This window comes from Salvelinus namaycush, chromosome 6 (genome assembly GCF_016432855.1).
Source record: "Salvelinus namaycush isolate Seneca chromosome 6, SaNama_1.0, whole genome shotgun sequence".
Lineage (NCBI taxonomy): Eukaryota > Metazoa > Chordata > Actinopteri > Salmoniformes > Salmonidae > Salvelinus > Salvelinus namaycush.
The window spans coordinates 10,806,644-10,826,029 of record NC_052312.1 but is presented as its reverse complement, the minus strand read 5'-3'; the positions used below and the strand labels follow the sequence as shown (position 1 = coordinate 10,826,029).

Sequence of the window (19,386 nt, the reverse complement as noted above, 5' to 3'; positions counted from 1 at the left end):
ATCTATGTAGTGTGCAACTCAATATATATTATAACCGATGTTAGGACATATGCCTGTAATATACAGTACATAGACCTACATAACAATTGGAAATGCAGCATAGCAAACTTAATTATTTACAGATGCATTCTGTACAGTTTATTACATTTTCTTAGTGGCATTGTGCTTCATTACAAATTAGTCCAAGAAGCAAAACAACAAATGGTTACCAAGACCAATCCCCCTTAGTTACACAAAAAGTATTTCAGCATCACAGCCAGGATCGTAATAACAAACCACCATCTCTCTTTGTAAACCCCAGGTGACACGTCAACACTATTTCCTGTTATAAAAAAAAAAGTGAAAAGATAGTCAGATTCGCTTTGCAACACATTATCTACGTAGGCCTGCCTCTCTTTCTTCCTGTTTCACTTAATATATAAACTACCTACAACCTACCTTTTCATTTTCACTATACATCAAATGCACTGCCGTATAAATATATTTCCTTTTTAAGTTACCTGAGAGAAGTGTGATGTTTCTCCTGATCTCCTGTCCCAGGTCCTCGTTCTTTAAGACAAAAGTCAGGGTCTTATTGACCGCTCCTTGCAGGGATACTGTGCTCGAAACAGTGTATAGGCCCTGTGTGTCCTGGGAGAGGTGTGTGACTGTGTCTTCGGTGACGTCCTCGCCACTGACAGTCAGCCACTGCACTGAGGGTCGGGGGTACCCCTCGGTGGTCAAGAGTAGCTCCACACCACAGGCAGATGTTGAGAACTTCAGGCGAGGCTCAGAGTAGAACGCTATACAGAACAATGATAGAATTGGATGTTAAAGTAGTATCATGACTAACTGTGTGCTTGCTAAGAATATGAAGGGGAGCATGACTGTATAACAACCCCAATGGACTTAATTGGAGACATGGCTGTTAAATCAACTAAATGTTCCACTGAATAACATGTTTGTAAAGAGTGCAAAATCATGAGTCATACATACATGTATATAACTTATGCAAGGTGCTTGATTGTTTCTCAGCAAATTACAAGTTAGGAATAAATACTTTAGTACTTGTTCCAAAAAGCAGGAATATAGATGTGGGTGTTACCTGCTAATTTAAGGGATACAGATGTCCTCTTTTGGCCCATTTCTGTGTGCACAGTGCAGGTATAGTTTCCCTCATCTCCCAGGGTGGCACGTTCCAGCCTGAGAGAAGCGTTCCCCTTCTGTATATCAGAGTGGTACAGGCTGGTTCTGTTGACATAGCGACTGCTCTGGTCGTTCAGGTGGTCCTGACCATAGTAGAAACTGTGGACCACCTCCTTGTCTAACTTCCATTCAATCTGGCTACGTGTTCGATCCCATTGTTTGTCCACAGGGAAGCTGCAGTCTAGGACTATATGTTGCCCCAGGATGGCAAGCTGCGTCTCACTGGGAACAGTGGTCTCAAACTCAGCTACGAAGACAGAAAAATAGAGGTTTTATAGAACCCCAGTCTCATAGAAGGCATTATCCACTGAGCCAAAGCTGTTCTGTGAAAGATTGACATTTTAGTCATTTAGCAGACGCTCTTATCCAGAGTGACTTACAGGAGCAATTACGGTTAAGTGCCTTGCTCAAGGGTACATCGGCAGATTTTTCACCAAGGCGGCTTGGGGATTCGAACCAGCGACCTTTCAGTTACTGTCCCAACACTCTTAACCAGTAGGGTGGGTACCTGCCACTCCAGATTTAGGAGGTGGTTCAGGAAGTGTGCAGTTCCATTTCTTACTTCTGGAGTTTTAGAAATAGTCTTGAGTTTTGTACAGTACAACCATACTGTGTGCTGTACTTTTACATTTTAGATGGTTAGATTAGCAAAAATGGCACAAACTTGCATCCAGTACCTTTTAAAAATGGACAAATAGGACAGAGTTTGGATATAGGGCTATGTCCAAACATTCTTATCCAAAATGGCCAATTCATTACTGCATTGAATGTGTCTCGAAACCACTTTTGTTATTTTCAAACAAACCTTTGACCTTGCAAGTAATTGACCACATAAAACTTGATGTTCTCATCTGCATATTTAGTAACACATTTTTTTATAATCACTCTGTCTATATTACTGGTAAGTTTATATTAATTGAAGATGATAACTGAATTGTTAGACTTACTTAAGTGGAATAACTTGAAGAGCAGAAATGAAACAACAAAAGTGAGACAGGATTTCCAGTTCATAGCCATGTTCTTGAGTGGACCGCATTCATTCAGCAAATCACATGGAAGTCCTTCAATGAAGTTCAGCTGCAGACTCTTCCAACCAAATGTCATCTTTTCCTTTTATATTTGTTTCTCAGTCTAACTCCGCCCCTCTCTGTCTCCACTTACTACATTAAGCATTCCTCTAATCAGTTCTCTGCCAGAGTGACTCATTTTGACTACACAAGTAAATTGGTGTCTGTCATTCCCCCAAGGGCATAGCAATTGTTCTACAGTCACCCACATGACTAACATGTAAAAAAAAAAAATGGTGGAATGTATTTTGGCTGGTTGACCATTCTTGGTACACACGGGAAAATGTTGAGTGTGAAAAACCCAGCACCGTTGCAGTTCTTGACACAAACCGGGGTGCCTGGCACCTACTACTATACCCCATTCAAAGGCACTTAAATCTTTTGACTTGCCCATCCACCCTATGAATTGCGCACACATACACAATCCATGTCTCAAGGCTTAAAATCCTTCTTTAACCTGTCTCTTCCCCTTCATCTAGCGTGTTGAAGTGGGTTTAACAAGTGACATAAGTGATCATAGCTTTCATCTGGTCAGTCTGTCATTGAAAGAGTAGGTGTTCTTAATGTTTTGTACACTGGGTGTATACTGAACCATCATTATCCATGTCTGGACAGTTTTCTTTTCTTCTTTTTTTTTTCTTTTTTTACTCACTCTGACACTCACGTAGGAATTGGGTACACAAAGAAAGCATCAAGATATACATCCTGAAAAAGATGAGGCTGTTAGAACACTGGGATTTTGTGTCTGAGAATTTTAGCTGCAGCCAATGGCTGCAGTAATTTCAAATCAAATTTTGTTGGTCACGTGCAGATATTATTGCGGGTGTAGTGAAATGCTTGTGTTTCTAGCTCCAACAGTTATTGCCGGATGAATGACCGGTTAATGATTGTCCGACAAAATGCACACAGTCTGAAAAATTGTTGACTTAAGTACTTTTGACGGACAGAAATGGACAATGATTGGGGTGTATAGCCTAAAGGAACAAACGTGGGGTGTGTTTGGGAGAGCTGGTGTGTGTGTGTATCATAAGTTGTTGATAGCATTTCCCGGCGGTGGATTAACTGTAATTTCTAATTTTGTATAACTGTCTCTCTCTCAGATGTGATCAAGTTGCAGTTGGTGGAGGCGGGCCTGGTGGAGTGTCTGTTAGATGTGGTGACTCACACCGTGGATGGGGAGAGGGATGAGGATGTGGCCCAGCTCAAGACTGCCTCCGATCTGATGGTGCTGCTGCTTCTGGGAGGTACTACACACATAGCGATTTCCGTTAGCCAGCAATTGCCGGCTTTTGGCCCAAAAATAATATGAAAAGCTGATTTTTAAATAAAAATTACCTGGAGAAAGAAAAATACATTGCAAAATAATGCTTTTTATTAATTGATGGAAATACCAATCGATGGAAATAGATTTGACCGTCATGCTTATCGGTCTATAGGTTCAATTGCATCATTTTGTGTAATTTAAATTGGCCTCTGTGTATTTCCGTTAGTCATTGTTTATCTTAATTATCCAACACCACTATTCTACACGCACTGCATACAGAGCTATTTTGAGCGGATTTCTCCTGCTGCTCCTCAGGAGATGCTTTATAAGACGGAGACGGGTGGGTATGCTTTATAAACATACACCAAGTCCCTTTTCACCCTTCATTGACCCCAACATATAAACTCAGCAAAAATATATATAGACTCAGTCAACTGAGTTTATTTTCAGCAAACTTAACATGTAAGTATTTGTATGAACATAAGATTCAACAACTGAGACATAAACTGGACAAGTTCCACATACATGTGACTAACAGAAATGGAATAATGTGTCCCTGAACAAAGGGGTGTCAAAATCAAAAGTAACAGTCTATCTGGTGTGGCCACCAGCTGCATTAAGTACTGCAGTGCATCTCCTCCTCATGGAATGCACCAGATTTGCCAGTTCTTGCTGTGAGATGTTACCCCACTCTTCCACCAAGGCACCTGCAAGTTCCCGGACATTTCTGGGGGGAATGGCCCTATCCCTCACTCGCCGATCCAATAAATCCCAGACGTGCTAAATGGGATTGAGATCCGGGCTCTTCGCTGGCCATGGCAGAACATTGACATTCCTGTCTTGCAGAAATCACACGCAGAACGAGCAGTATGGCTGGTGGCATTGTCATGCTGTAGGGTCAAGTCAGGATGAGCCCTGCAGGAAGGGTACCACATGAGGGAGGAGGATGTCTTTCCTGTAACACACAGCGTTGAGATTGCCTGCAATGACAACAAGCTCAGTCCGACGATGCTGTGACACACCGCCCCAGACCATGACGGACTCTCCACCTCTAAATCGATCCCGCTCCAGAGTACAGGCCTCGGTGTAACGCTCATTCCTTCGATGATAAATGCGAATCCGACCATCACCCCTGCTGAAACAAAACCGTGACTCATCAGTGAAGAGCACTTTTTGCCAGTCCTGTCTGGTCCAGCGACGGTGGGTTTGCCCATAGTCAACGTTGTTTACGGTGATGTCTGGTGAGGACCTGCCTTATGACAGGCCTATAAGCCCTCAGTCCGGCCGCTCTCAGCCTATTGCGGACAGTCTGAGCACTGATGGAGGGATTGTGCGTTCCTGGTGTAACTCGGCAGTTGTTGTTGCCATCCTGTACCTGTCCCGCAGGTGTGATGTCCGGATGTACCGATCCTGTGCAGGTGTTGTTACACGTGGTCTGCCACTGCGAGTACGGACATGGCAATTTATTGTTTATGGTTCATTGAACAAGCATGGGAAACGGTGTTTGAATCCTTTACAATGAAGGTCTGAAGTTATTTAGATTTTTACAAATGATCTTGAAAAGACAGGGTCCTGAAAAAGGGACGTTTCTTTATTTGCTGACTTTACATTCTTTTACATTCCCTCACCACTTTGTTATACTGAAGCCAAGAAGTAGGACATTTATCCTGTAACATTATCTTCCAAAAACACGTGTGCTTATTTGTGTGGTCTGTCTTTTTAATTTTTTTTGTAAATAACTGCTGTGACATTTTGATGGCCTCTCTCCCCTCTGATGCAGTGGCCAGGTGTTTTGTGTTGACATCTCTCTCCCCTCTGATGCAGTGGCCAGGTGTTTTGTGTTGACATCTCTCTCCCCTCTGATGCAGTGGCCAGGTGTTTTGTGTTGACATCTTTCTCCCCTCTGATGCAGTGGCCAGGTGTTTTGTGTTGACAGCCTCTCCACATCTCTCTCCCTTCTGATGCAGTGGCCAGGTGTTTTGTGTTGACATCTCTCTCCCCTCTGATGCAGTGGCCAGGTGTTTTGTGTTGACATCTCTCTCCCCTCTGATGCAGTGGCCAGGTGTTTTGGGTTGACATCTCTCTCCCCTCTGATGCAGTGGCCAGGTGTTTTGGGTTGACATCTCTCTCCCCTCTGATGCAGTGGCCAGGTGTTTTGGGTTGACATCTCTCTCCCCTCTGATGCAGTGGCCAGGTGTTTTGTGTTGACAGCCTCTCCACATCTCTCTCCCTTCTGATGCAGTGGCCAGGTGTTTTGTGTTGACATCTCTCTCCCCTCTGATGCAGTGGCCAGGTGTTTTGTGTTGACATCTTTCTCCCCTCTGATGCAGTGGCCAGGTGTTTTGTGTTGACAGCCTCTCCACATCTCTCTCCCTTCTGATGCAGTGGCCAGGTGTTTTGTGTTGACATCTCTCTCCCCTCTGATGCAGTGGCCAGGTGTTTTGTGTTGACATCTTTCTCCCCTCTGATGCAGTGGCCAGGTGTTTTGTGTTGACAGCCTCTCCACATCTCTCTCCCTTCTGATGCAGTGGCCAGGTGTTTTGTGTTGACATCTCTCTCCCCTCTGATGCAGTGGCCAGGTGTTTTGTGTTGACATCTCTCTCCCCTCTGATGCAGTGGCCAGGTGTTTTGGGTTGACATCTCTCTCCCCTCTGATGCAGTGGCCAGGTGTTTTGGGTTGACATCTCTCTCCCCTCTGATGCAGTGGCCAGGTGTTTTGGGTTGACATCTCTCTCCCCTCTGGTGCAGTGGCCAGGTGTTTTGTGTTGACATCTCTCTCCCCTCTGATGCAGTGGCCAGGTGTTTTGTGTTGACAGCCTCTCCACATCTCTCTCCCTTCTGATGCAGTGGCCAGGTGTTTTGTGTTGACATCTCTCTCCCCTCTGATGCAGTGGCCAGGTGTTTTGTGTTGACATCTTTCTCCCCTCTGATGCAGTGGCCAGGTGTTTTGTGTTGACAGCCTCTCCACATCTCTCTCCCTTCTGATGCAGTGGCCAGGTGTTTTGTGTTGACATCTCTCTCCCCTCTGATGCAGTGGCCAGGTGTTTTGTGTTGACATCTCTCTCCCTTCTGATGCAGTGGCCAGGTGTTTTGTGTTGACATCTCTCTCCCCTCTGATGCAGTGGCCAGGTGTTTTGGGTTGACATCTCTCTCCCCTCTGATGCAGTGGCCAGGTGTTTTGTGTTGACATCTCTCTCCCCTCTGATGCAGTGGCCAGGTGTTTTGTGTTGACATCTCTCTCCCCTCTGGTGCAGTGGCCAGGTGTTTTGTGTTGACAGCCTCTCCACATCTCTCTCCCCTCTGATGCAGTGGCCAGGTGTTTTGTGTTGACATCTCTCTCCCCTCTGATGCAGTGGCCAGGTGTTTTGTGTTGACATCTCTCTCCCCTCTGGTGCAGTGGCCAGGTGTTTTGTGTTGACATCTCTCTCCCCTCTGGTGCAGTGGCCAGGTGTTTTGTGTTGACATCTCTCTCCCCTCTGATGCAGTGGGCAGATGTTTTGTGTTGACAGCCTCTCCACATCTCTCTCCCTCCAGATGAGTCCATGCAGAAGCTGTTTGAAGCGGGCAAGGGCAGCGTGTTCGAGAGGGTCCTTTCCTGGGTACCATCCCACAACCACCAGCTGCAGTTGGCAGGGGCACTGGCCATCGCCAACTTTGCCCGCAACGGTAAAGAGATTACTGCACACGTTGTCCGTAGTAACAGCTCAGTGGGCAAACCTGGTTGAAATGAAGTCATTGCAATGTTGAAAGGATATCGTTACCATGTTGAAATTACATTATGTTGAAATGACGTCGTTGCAATGTTGAACTGAAATAATTCAACCAGTTTTGCCTGCTGGGATAGGGAACCAACAAAATGGGTTATTCAGGATAAAACTGCCTTGACCTGCCTCGATATTGACTAATCTCATCATCACTCAAACTGGAAACATATCATGTAGAACAGAAACACTTCTCTCTCTAGTAGTAAGCACCACAACACCAGTTGATCAATCAATCAAATGTATTTATAAAGCCCTTTTTACATCAGCAGATGTCACAAAGTGCTATACAGAAATCCAGCCTAAAATCCCAAACAGCAAGCAGTGCAATAGTAGAAGCACAGTGGCAAGGGAAAAACTCCCTAGAAAGGCAGGAACCTAGAGAGGAACCAGGCTCTGAGGGGTGGCCAGTCCTCTTCTGACTGTGCCGGGTGGGGACTATAAATGTACATGGCCATTTAAGGCCAGATTGTTCTTCAAGATGTTCAAGTCTTCATAGATGACCAGCAGGGTCAAATAATTAAAGTCACAGTGGTTGTAGAGGGTGCAACAGATCAGTACCTCCAGGAGTAAATGTCAGTTGGCTTTTCATAGCCAAGCATTGAGTTTGAGACAGCAGGTGTGGTAGAGAGAGTTGAAAACAGCAGGTCCGGGACAGGGTAGCACGTCCAGTGACCAGGTCAGGATTCCCTAGCCACAGGCAGACCAATTGAAACTGGAGCAGCAGCATGACGAGGTGGACTGGGGACAGCCAGTCTTACCTGAGGCATAATGGTAGGGCTCAGGTCCTCCGGGAGGGGAGAGGGAGGGAGGGAGAACTTAAATTCACACAGGACACCAGGTACAACAGAATAACCCCAGCCCCCTGGCACATACACTATTGCAGCATAGATACTGGAGACGGGTGGGTCGGGTGACACTGAGGATATAACCCCACCCACTTTGCCAAAGCACAGCCCCCACACCACTAGAGGGATATCAACAAACCACCAACTTACTACCCTGAGACGAGGGTGAATATAGCCCACAAAGATCTCCTCCCGCACAAGCCTGAGGGGGTGCAAACCGGACAGGAAGATCAAGTCAAATTGTATTTGTCACATGCGCCAAATACAACAGGTGTAGACCTTACAGTGAAACACTTACTTACAAGCCCTTAACCAACAATGCTTTAAGAAAAAAAAGTTCAACATTGAAAATAGGAAATAAAAGTAACAAATAATTAAACTGCAGCAGTAAAATCACAAGTGAGGCTATATACAGGGGGTACTGGTACAGAGTCAATGTGCAGGGGCACCGGTTAGTCGAGGTAATATGTACATGTAGATAGAGTTGTGACTATGCATAGATAATGAACAGAGTAGCAGCAGTGTAAAAGAGGAGTCTGGGTAGCCCTTTGATTAGCTGTTCAGGAGTCTTATGGCTATAGGGTAGAAGCTGTTTAGAAGCCTTTTAGACCTTGACTTGGAGCTCCAATACCGCTTGCTGTGCGGTAGCAGAGAGAACAGTCTATGACTAGGGTGGCTGGAGTCTTTGACAATTTTTAGGACCTTCCTCTGACACCGTCTGGTATAGAGGTCCTGGATGGCAGGAAGCTTGGCCCCAGTGATGTACTGGGCCGTATGCACTACCCTTTGTAGTGCCTTGCGGTCGAAGGCCGAGCAGTTGCCATACCAGGCAGTGATGCAACCAGTCAGGATGCCCCCGATGGCGTAGCTGTAGAACCTTTTGAGGATCTGAGGACCCATGCCCAATCTTTTTCGTTTCCTGAGGGGAAATAGGTTTTGTCGTGCCCTCTTCAAGACTGTCTTGGTGTGTTTGGATCATGATAGTTTTTTGTTGATGTGGACACCAAGGAACTTGAAGCTCTCAACCTGCTCCACTACAGCCCCGTCGATGAGAATGGGGGCGTGCTCGGTCCTCCTTTTCCTGTAGTCCACAATCATCTCCTTTGTCTTGATCACTTGATCACATTGAGGGAGAGGTTGTTGTCCTGGCACCACACGACCATGGTCTCTGACCATCACGTTTGTGACTTAACCCACTCAAGTGACGCACCCTTCCAAGGGACAGCATGGAAGAGCACTGGTAAGCAAGTGACTCAGCCCCCGTAATAGGGTCAGAGAGAATCCCAGTGGAAAGAGGGGAGCCGGCCAGGCAGAGACAGCAAGGGCAGTTCGTCGCTCCAGTGCCTTGCCGTTCACCTTTGCACCCCTGATCAGGGTCCCATGTGGCCCAGTTGGTACAGCATGGCGCTTGCAACGCCAGGGTTGTGTGTTCGATTCCCACAGGGGACCAGTACGAATGACTAATATATAACTCAGATTCTATAATCACAGTGCATTTGGAAAGTATTCAGACCCCTTGGCATTTTCCACAATTTAAGTTACAGCCTTATTCTAATTATTATTATTCTAATTACAGCCTTATTCTAATACCCCATAATGACAAAGCAAAAAACAGGTTTTTAGAATTATTTTGCAAATGTATACAAAAAACATGCAATCACATTTACATAAGTATTCAGACCCTTTACTCAGTACTTTGTTGAAGCACCTTTGGCAGCGATTACAGCCTTGAGTCTTCTTGGGTATGACGTTACAAGCTTGGCACACCTGTATTGGGATAGTTTTTCCCATTCTTCTCTGCAGATCCGCTGAAGCTCTGTCAGGTTGGATGGGGAGCGTCGCTGTACAGCTATTTTCAGGTCTCAAGAGATGTTTGATCGGGTTCAAGTCCGAGCTCTGGCTAGGCCACTCAAGGACATTCAGAGACTTGTCCCGAAGCCACATTGTCTTGGCTGTGTGCTTAGGGTCATTGTCCTGTTGGAAGGTGAACCTTCACCCCAGTGTGAGGTCGTCAGCGCTCTGGAGCAGGTTTTCATCAAGGATCTCTCTGTACTTTGCTCTGTTCATCGTTGCCTCGATCCTAACCAGTCTCCCAGTCCCTGCCACTGAAAAACATCCCCACAGCATGATGCTGCCACCACCATACTTCACCGTAGGGATGGTGCCAGGTTTCCTCCAGATGTGACGCTTGGCCTTCAGGCCAAATAGTTCCATCTTGGTTTCATCCGACCAGAGAATCTTGTTTTTCATGGTCAGAGTCCTTTAAGTGCCATTTGGCAAACTCCAAGTGCGCTGTCATGTGCCTTTTACTGAGGAGTGGCTTCCGTCTGGCCTCTCTACCATTAAGGCCTGATTGGTGGAGTGCTGCAGAGATGGTTGTCCTTCTGGAATGTTCTCCCATCTCCACAGAGGAACTTTGGAGCTCTGTCAGTGTGACCATCGGGTTCTTGGTCTTCCCTGACTAAGGCCCTTCTCCCGATTGCTCAGTTTGGCCAGGTGGCCAGCTCTAGGAAGAGTCTTGGTGGTTCCAAACTTCTTCCATTTAAGAGTGATGGAGGCCACTGTGTTCTTGGCGACCTTCAATACTGCAGAAATGTTTAGGTACCCTTCCCCAGATCTGTGCCTCGACACAATCCTGTCTCGGAGCTCTACGGACTATTCCTTCGACCTCATGGCTTGGGTTTTGTCCTGACATGCACTGTCAACTGTGGGACCTTTTATATAGACAGATGTGTGCCTTTCCAAATCATGTCCAATCAATTGAATTTACCACAGGTGGACTCCAAGTTGTAGAAACCTCTCAAGGATGATCAATGGAAGCAGGATGCACCTGAGCTCAATTTCAAGTCTCATAGCAAAGGGTCTGAATACTTATGTAAATAAGGTATTTCTGTTTTTATTTTTAAATAAAAAAATCTAAAAACCTGTTTTTGCTTTGTCATTATGGGGTATTGTTTGTAGATTGAGGATTTTTTTTCTTCAATCCATTTTAGAATAAGGCTGTAACAATGTGGAAAAAGGGAAGGTATGAATACTTTCCAAATGTACTGTATATAGAACAAACACGCTTCTCTGTCATGTAGAACAGGGAATCGACTTTTGCAAGTCCCCCCACTTTCTTCCAGATTTTCTGTCTAGTTAAGTCCCCCCCCCACCCCCCTCCAATGAAACCACACTCCCTCAGAGTGAGCTGAATACAAGTCCCAAGCCTGACAATTAGTCATTGCATACCATTACTCATTTACACCACAGAGTTTCAGAACACATGTTTCATCTGATTGTGAAATCTTAAAGCCAGGAAAATGTTGTTTAGAAAATAGTGGGCAGAGTTATCACTATTCACCTCCCCCACACAGATGGTAACTGCATACACATGGTGGAATCAGGCATCGTTCAGAAGCTTCTGGAGCTGCTGGATCGCCACGTGGAGGAGGGTAACGTCACCGTGCAGCACGCTGCGCTCAGCGCCCTGCGCAACCTGGCCATTCCTGGTGAGACGCCCAAGGCGCTCCATGCATGATTGAGTATACTGTCAATGTTCTATATGACGTCTTTGTAATCTGTGGGTGGGGGCAGGTTTTGGCAAATGCAACTACAAACAACTTCTAGTCAAAAGTGCTTCCCTGTACTTAAGTTCCTTAGGTTAATATTGGTTGAATACAATAGTTACTAAATTAGTGTAGCGTTTATTTTCATGGTGTACAATATTGTCAGCGAAGAGCTTAATTGACATGTACAGTCCATACCTAAGGAAACAAAGCAGATTATACATGTCTTTGAGGAGGGAGCATAGTTTGAAGCGAGAATAGTTTGGATTTATTTATTTAACATGTTTAATCTTTTATTTATAATCTTTCCCTAAGTGGTGAACAAGGCTAAAATGCTGTCAGCTGGTGTGTCAGATACGGTGTTGAAGTTCCTCCCGTCAGAGATGCCTCCTGTCCAGTTCAAACTGCTGGGGACGTTACGCATGCTCATCGACACACAAGGTAGAGCATCTTTATAACACCTATATATCACAATTATAGCACATTTAATACACTGTAAAACAACTTCCTAATGATGCCCCCGAGGTCTGTGCTTCGCGCTCTATTTAAATTGACCAGAATCAGTCACAGGTGTGAATGTTTCAACCCATTAACTCTGCAGAAAGATCTAAAGGAACATTTTCTGAAATGGAGGCTAGAATGCTTTCCTAATGATGCTCTAAACTTGATTCTTTCCATACCTCACTCTTTGTCCTTAAATTGATCCGTATCAAATCCAGGTGCAAAGATTTTATTTATTCAGCAGAGTATTTTCGAGAGCCATGCGTCCTCCGAAACGCGGCCCTGCCAAGCCGCACTGATTCTTGACACACTGCTCGCTTAACCCGGAAGCCAGCCGCACAAATTTGTTGGTGGAAACACCGTACAACTGGCGACCGTGTCAGCGGAGGGCGATGGGACAAGGACTTCCCAGCCGGCCAAATCCTCCCCTAACCCGGAAGACGCTGGGCCAATTGTGCGTTGGTCACCCGGTTGCGGCCGGCTGCAACATAGCCAGACATCGAACCCGGATCTATAGTGACACCTGTGCCACTCGGGAAGCCATTGATAGGAAAGTACAGTCTAAAAAAAAAAAAGCCAGGAATGCGATAAGTTTTCTGCCAAACGTTTGAATCTTCATCAAATAGTGGTTGGGGAGGACCGGACAAGGCCAAGTGCAGTCCAGTTGGATCCAAAGTGACATGGCGATCGATGGAGTCCATCTTTGATTGAGTCGCAATGGGACCGGAGTGTCACAGTGAGATGTTGACAGGGTGTTAGAATAGCAGGCAACTCAAGGTGATAGGACATTAATACCTGTATGTCGTTACAATACGCATTTTTATCTCTTCCTTCCTGGAGTTCAGAGATTCATTATAACAAATACTAGAAAGTACTCATTGTTACCAAGAATTGACCCAAATAATTTCAACAAGAAGTTACCAATTTTTAGGTCGAATCATTTCAAGAAACCAGTCATTTCAGTTTATATACCAGAGAGCTACCAATGGTAATGGGGATGTAAAATAAAGTGTTACGTGTTGTTTTCTCCCCAGCGGATGCGGCAGACCAGCTGGGGACCAATGCCAAGCTGGTGGAGCGTCTGGTAGAGTGGTGTGAGGCCAAGGACCATGCAGGAGTCATGGGAGAGTCCAACAGACTGCTCTCAGCTCTCATCCGCCACAGCAAATCAAAGGTTAGGGCCAGCTGCCATGGAAACACACACACCGTCTGTGACTGACTAGCTGGCTGGCTGTGACCACAGAAAACATTCTGACCCATGATGGAACTGTTCAGATCATAAAGGGGAACAACGGACTGTGATTCATTGTCTAACTCTTCCTGAAATACGATCTTTCTTGTTGGTTAATGCCTAGACCTAGCGTTGGCAGTTCTGCAATACTGCCCATCCGGTCTCATCTCAGGGGAGAATGACTCAGGTGTTACTCGGACTGGTTTTCTCCTTCTAATCTGTAGATTTGTGACTTCCGTCCTACTTGCAGCTCGTCATATAGAATAGCACCCCTGTGGCAGTGCTAGAGATGTCATACTTACGCACCGTACACAAGTCATGTATCATTTAGAGCAGGGGTCTCCTCCTGGAAAGTCACTGGGTGTGCAGGTTTGTGCTCCCACCCTGCTGTAACTTACACACCTGATTTCAGCTAATCAGAGTCCTGATGAGCAGCGGGTTAGTAGAGGGTATGTATGTGTGTTAGGGCAGGGCTGGAGCAAAACCCTGCACGCCCAGTAGCTCCCCCACGAGGTGGATAAGATATCCCCGTTTTAGAATTGTGTCCCATTGAAATGTTTGTTTTTGTGGTTTTAGGACGTCGTAAAAACAGTCATCCAGGGGGCAGGCGTGAAGCACTTAGTAGTCATGGCGATGAGCGAACACATGATCATGCAGAACGAGGCGCTGGTGGCTCTGGGCCTCATCGCCGGGTTGGACCTGGGTAAGAGTCAGGGGTCACAGTCAGGTTCATGTCACAGTGCAGCCTAATTCTGACTACTGTATTAGCCACATGGTGTTGTAAAGTCCAGATTGGGAGCGCTTCCTTTGACTATGCCTGGGTTGTGTTCAGTAGGGCATACTGTAGTAAAATGTTTAGAAATGGAGAGGGGGAAAAAAGCTAAGTTTCTGTTTAACTCAGTTTAAAAAATCTCCATTTTCCATGCTCAACTGCAAGTAGTTTGATGATGCACAGGGTGAGTTAGAACCATACAATGGAAAGCAATTTTGACCTAGTGAGATGCACTGTATGAATTAAATTCACTGTTGAAGCATTTGTAACGGGGTGCTCAGTACACCCTTTTCTCAGAAGCAAAGCATTGACTCTGGTGGAGCATTGAAATGCATTAAAACAATTGGACAAATGAGTCTGTGACTTGTGTTTTTCATGGTTTCAGTGGGGGCTGAAAAGGACTTTGTCGGGGCTGGCCTGGTGCAGGTGCTCCACAAGCTGCTCTCAGACGAGAGGACCGCCCCGGAGATCAAATACAACTCCATGATCCTCATCTGTGCGGTCATGGGCTCAGGTAAAAGGGGCGGCCATTTTGAATCAGCCACTTAGACAGCTTCTGCTCCAATATCCAAACTAAGGCATAGCAGAGTGGTATACTAGTATGGACATTGGGATATAGCTGAATGTTCTGGTTTAGATTTGTGCTCTTCCTTTTAAAGACTTCTGAATGAGACCTGTTATCTTTCCCTCCTCCAGAGCCTCTCCATAAAGAAGTGCAGGGCCTGGCCTTCATCGACGTGGTCTCCAAGCTGCGGTCGCATGAGAACAAAACGGTGTCCCACCAGGCGTCGCTCACAGAGCAGAGGCTAACGGCACAGAGCTAAAGGACTCTTAACGCCCACAATCCCCCACTCCCCCCAATGCCTGCCTCATAGCCAATCCCTGCCCCCCTTCCCTCTCTCTCCAGAACCTCCCTCTGTGTGTCCTATCATCACGTGCCAAGGTATCCTGTCCCTTTGCCCCCGTCAACAGCCAGCTGTTCCAGCTAAAACGTACCCGCCCCCTCTGCCTTCCAGCCTGCCTTTAGCCTGCCTTCCCACACTACCGCCGCTCATGCATGCGTACTCCTCCATAATAAAAACAAGACAGCCTTTTCTTTCTCCAATAGATAAACATACAAAGAGAGAACACTTTTTATGATGACCATAGCTGTGAAAACCGTTGAAAAACAATACAAAAGAACAAAAAAACTGTGAGTTAGGTTGGTCTGAAAACAAACTAAGCAGCCATGCATCCATCCTATGTCTCATGTTAGCTTGAGTTGAAGACGAACTGCATGTTTTAGTCCAGTTGATGGTGTATCCATGTTCATTTGGACCCTCGCATACCCAAAACCACAGCCCTGGGCAGATCTTCCAGAGCTGAGTAGGGTTCAGTCATGTTGTACTTAAACTGGCGTTTGAAAGGAGTTGGCTTGATAATCCCAACCGATCCCTCTCTCTAACCTTAACTTTCATACAAACCCGATTTAAACTTAACTTGCTGTCTCAAACAACCTTACTGTTATATCAAGGGTATGTTTAGAATGGGGAAATGTTACAGAATGTTCAGATGTAAATATATTATGTAGAACAGATATGACCCGTCTGTCAAGTAGAATAGGGAATTATGTTAACTAAATGTGTTAGATTTCTATCTGCAATGTTGTAAATGTTTAACCCCAACTGAACATACCTTAGGCTATGACTCCACTAGCACGTAATAATTCTCACCTGACATTGAGGAATCCTGTGTAAGTTACAAGTTAGAACTCCCAGATAAACAGTCACTCCCTCCCTGGTCTCCGAGTGTAGCAGTCAGCCATACCAGGTGTGTAGTATATGTCTGTATGGATTATGATGAGCCGGGTGTGCCAGGGAAGACCAATGGGGTGTGTTCCAGGGCGTCTTTTTTTGCAGTAGCGCTGCAAATTTTAGAAGATTCCTATATCATATTAATGTGGTTCCTAAGTTATTTAACACTTCTCCAGGTGTTGTGAGATCTGATCATCTATGTAACGCGACTGCAAAAGAGATGACCTCGAACGTCACCGTCGATTGGAATCTGGCTGCGTCGTTTCACATAGTCACTGTGGTCTCCCTGACAGCTATGCGAACCTCCCCATAACCCTGTCAGAATGGGCCGGTCCAGACAGCCAGAGAAGATCCCCCGTCTACGTGTGGTACCGCTCTATGGTTTATCCCAGCCAGCGCTTTGTTTGCATGTGTGATGGTTTCTCTCCCACTCCAAGTATCGAGAACATGCCCATTCCAGCATGTTGGATACTGCGATAGGCAACGTCTGGTGACATAGGCGTTTTTTTAAATATAAATTATTTGTTTACTAATCGGTCTTGTTAAATTTTCTTATTTTGTCAGGTATGAATGGTAATTTCAGATTTGTAACTTTACAAAGACACAATCCAATCAAGACGTAACTACAAACTAACTGCGTTACGGTATAAATGTTTGTTGTAAATGTCATTGAGTTGTACATTTGGAAGATTGTAACTCAAACAGATAATTAAAGATGATTGCTGGCGATAATGTATCTGTTGCTTCTAGAGTTTGTACTGCCTGTTAATAAAGTAAGAGGGTGACATCTGTTTCATAATATTGATAAGTCACTCTAATCATGTTTCATTCATTGTGTCAAACAGGGTTTCCCGAGTGCATTGGCAAGGGCAATGGTGTCACCTAGGCTGCATTCCATTCCATATGGTTGTCCCTTCCCATCTATCCTTGTTCACTGCTCTTCATGGATCTGAGACAATTAGGTTAGGGGTAAGCAGAAGCCCCATCTCAAATAGAATGCAGCTTCACATGCCTGGCTTTGAGGCGCTCTGATAGGCCTGGCAAACACTACGTAGTTTTGACAGATGTAATGTCCGTTGATCACACCTTTGTCACTGTTTCTGATTGGAATTAATTCCATCTGATTGAGGGACTGGCCAAAGCACCATTGACCAATACATGAATGTGTAATGGAGTCCGAGAGAAAGATGCCAATTCCCTTTTATTAATTATTAGCACTATTAACAATGTCAGCAACCAACAATGCAGTTCAAGAAGAAGAAAATATTCACCAAATAGGCAAAAATAAAAAACTAAGAATAACTAGGCTATATACAGTGGGGCAAAAAAGTATTTAGTCAGCCACCAATTGTGCAAGTTCTCCCACTTAAAAAGATGAGAGGCCTGTAATTTTCATCATAGGTACACTTCAACTATGACAGACAAAATGAGAAAGAAAATCACATTGTAGGATTTTTTATGAATTTATTTGCAAATTATGGTGGAAAATAAGTATTTGGTCACCTACAAACAAGCAAGATTTCTGGCTCTCACAGACCTGTAACTTCTTTAAGAGGCTCCTCTGTCCTCCACTCGTTACCTGTATTAATGGCACCTGTTTGAACTTGTTACCAGTATAAAATACACCTGTCCACAACATCAAACAGTCACACTCCAAACTCCACTATGGCCAAGACCAAAGAGCTGTCAAAGGACACCAGAAACAAAATTGTAGACCTGCACCAGGCTGGGAAGACTGAATCTGCAATAGGTAAGCAGCTTGGTTTGAAGAAATCAACTGTGGGAGCAATTATTAGGAAATGGAAGACATACAAGACCACTGATAATCTCCCTCGATCTGGGGCTCCACGCAAGATCTCACCCCGTGGGGTCAAAATGATCACAAGAACGGTGAGCAAAAATCCCAGAACCACACGGGGGGACCTAGTGAATGACCTGCAGAGAGCTGGGACCAAAGTAACAAAGCCTACCATCAGTAACACACTACGCCGCCAGGGACTCAAATCCTGCAGTGCCAGACATGTCCCGCTGCTTAAGCCAGTACATGTCCAGGCCCGTCTGAAGTTTGCTAGAGAGCATTTGGATGATCCAGAAGAAGATTGGGAGAATGTCATATGGTCAGATGAAACCAAAATAGAACTTTTTGGTAAAAACTCAACTCGTCGTGTTTGGAGGACAAAGAATGCTGAGTTGCATCCAAAGAACACCATACCTACTGTGAAGCATGGGGGTGGAAACATCATGCTTTGGGGCTGTTTTTCTGCAAAGGGACCAGGACGACTGATCCGTGTAAAGGAAAGAATGAATGGGGCCATGTATTGTGAGATTTTGAGTGAAAACCTCCTTCCATCAGCAAGGGCATTGAAGATGAAACGTGGCTGGGTCTTTCAGCATGACAATGATCCCAAACACACCGCCCGGGCAACGAAGGAGTGGCTTTGTAAGAAGCATTTCAAGGTCCTGGAGTGGCCTAGCCAGTCTCCAGATCTCAACCCCATAGAAAATCTTTGGAGGGAGTTGAAAGTCCGTTTTGCCCAGCAACAGCCCCAAAACATCACTGCTCTAGAGGAGATCTGCATGGAGGAATGGGCCAAAATACCAGCAACAGTGTGTGAAAACCTTGTGAAGACTTACAGAAAACGTTTGACCTCTGTCATTGCCAACAAAGGGTATATAACAAAGTATTGAGATAAACTTTTGTTATTGACCAAATACTTATTTTCCACCATAATTTGCAAATAAATTCATTAAAAATCCTACAATGTGATTTTCTGGATTTTTTTTTCTCATTTTGTCTGTCCTAGTTGAAGTGTACCTATGATGAAAATTACAGGCCTCTCTCATCTTTTTAAGTGGGAGAACTTGCACAATTGGTGGCTGACTAAATACTTTTTTGCCCCACTGTACATGGGGCACTGGTACCGAGTCAGTGTGCAGGGGTACAGGCTAGTTGAGGTAATCTGTACATGTAGGTGGGGGTGAAGTGACTGCATAGGTAACAAACAAACAGCAAGTCGCAGCAGTGTACAAAAGGGGAGATCAGTGTACATTTTCCGGTGGCTATTTTTATGAATTATTCAGCAGTCTAATGGCTTGGGGGTAGAAGCTGTTGAGCCTATATGCAAAGTTTACCATGAGTGCAATCATGCTATAGCACTGAACTTCCTCAATACAGATTGAATCAAACCCTTATTTTCTTGTTCTGAGGGTAGAAAGGAGTGTAATTGGTTAAGTTATTTTAAAAGCCACACCAGGAATCGAACCAAGGACCTAATGCATGGACACCCTCATGTTACGACCTCTGCCACCCAGGACCCCATCCACCAGCCTTAGGTTTTGGTCCTTTAACCAGTCACAAGAAATAGTTAGACAAGAAATGTGAAAAGTGATTGGTTAACTTTAGAAAGTAAGTTCCA

General features: G+C 45.1%; 1 protein-coding gene across 3 annotated transcripts in view; it reads left to right on the top strand.

Annotated features, from left to right (window-relative positions):
• Window positions 1–16,706, top strand: part of LOC120049641 (rap1 GTPase-GDP dissociation stimulator 1-like) — a 43,338-nt gene extending 26,632 nt beyond the window's left edge. For all 3 annotated transcript variants that reach the window (XM_038995960.1, XM_038995961.1, XM_038995959.1), the window contains 8 exons: window positions 3,353–3,496; window positions 7,051–7,182; window positions 11,482–11,616; window positions 11,989–12,114; window positions 13,209–13,348; window positions 13,982–14,108; window positions 14,563–14,691; window positions 14,874–16,706. In XM_038995960.1, the coding sequence (XP_038851888.1) occupies window positions 3,353–3,496; window positions 7,051–7,182; window positions 11,482–11,616; window positions 11,989–12,114; window positions 13,209–13,348; window positions 13,982–14,108; window positions 14,563–14,691; window positions 14,874–15,001 (1,061 nt within the window). In that variant the 3' untranslated portion in view covers window positions 15,002–16,706. The remainder of the gene's footprint in view (window positions 1–3,352; window positions 3,497–7,050; window positions 7,183–11,481; window positions 11,617–11,988; window positions 12,115–13,208; window positions 13,349–13,981; window positions 14,109–14,562; window positions 14,692–14,873) is intronic.
• The last annotated feature ends 2,680 nt before the right edge of the window (window positions 16,707–19,386 follow it).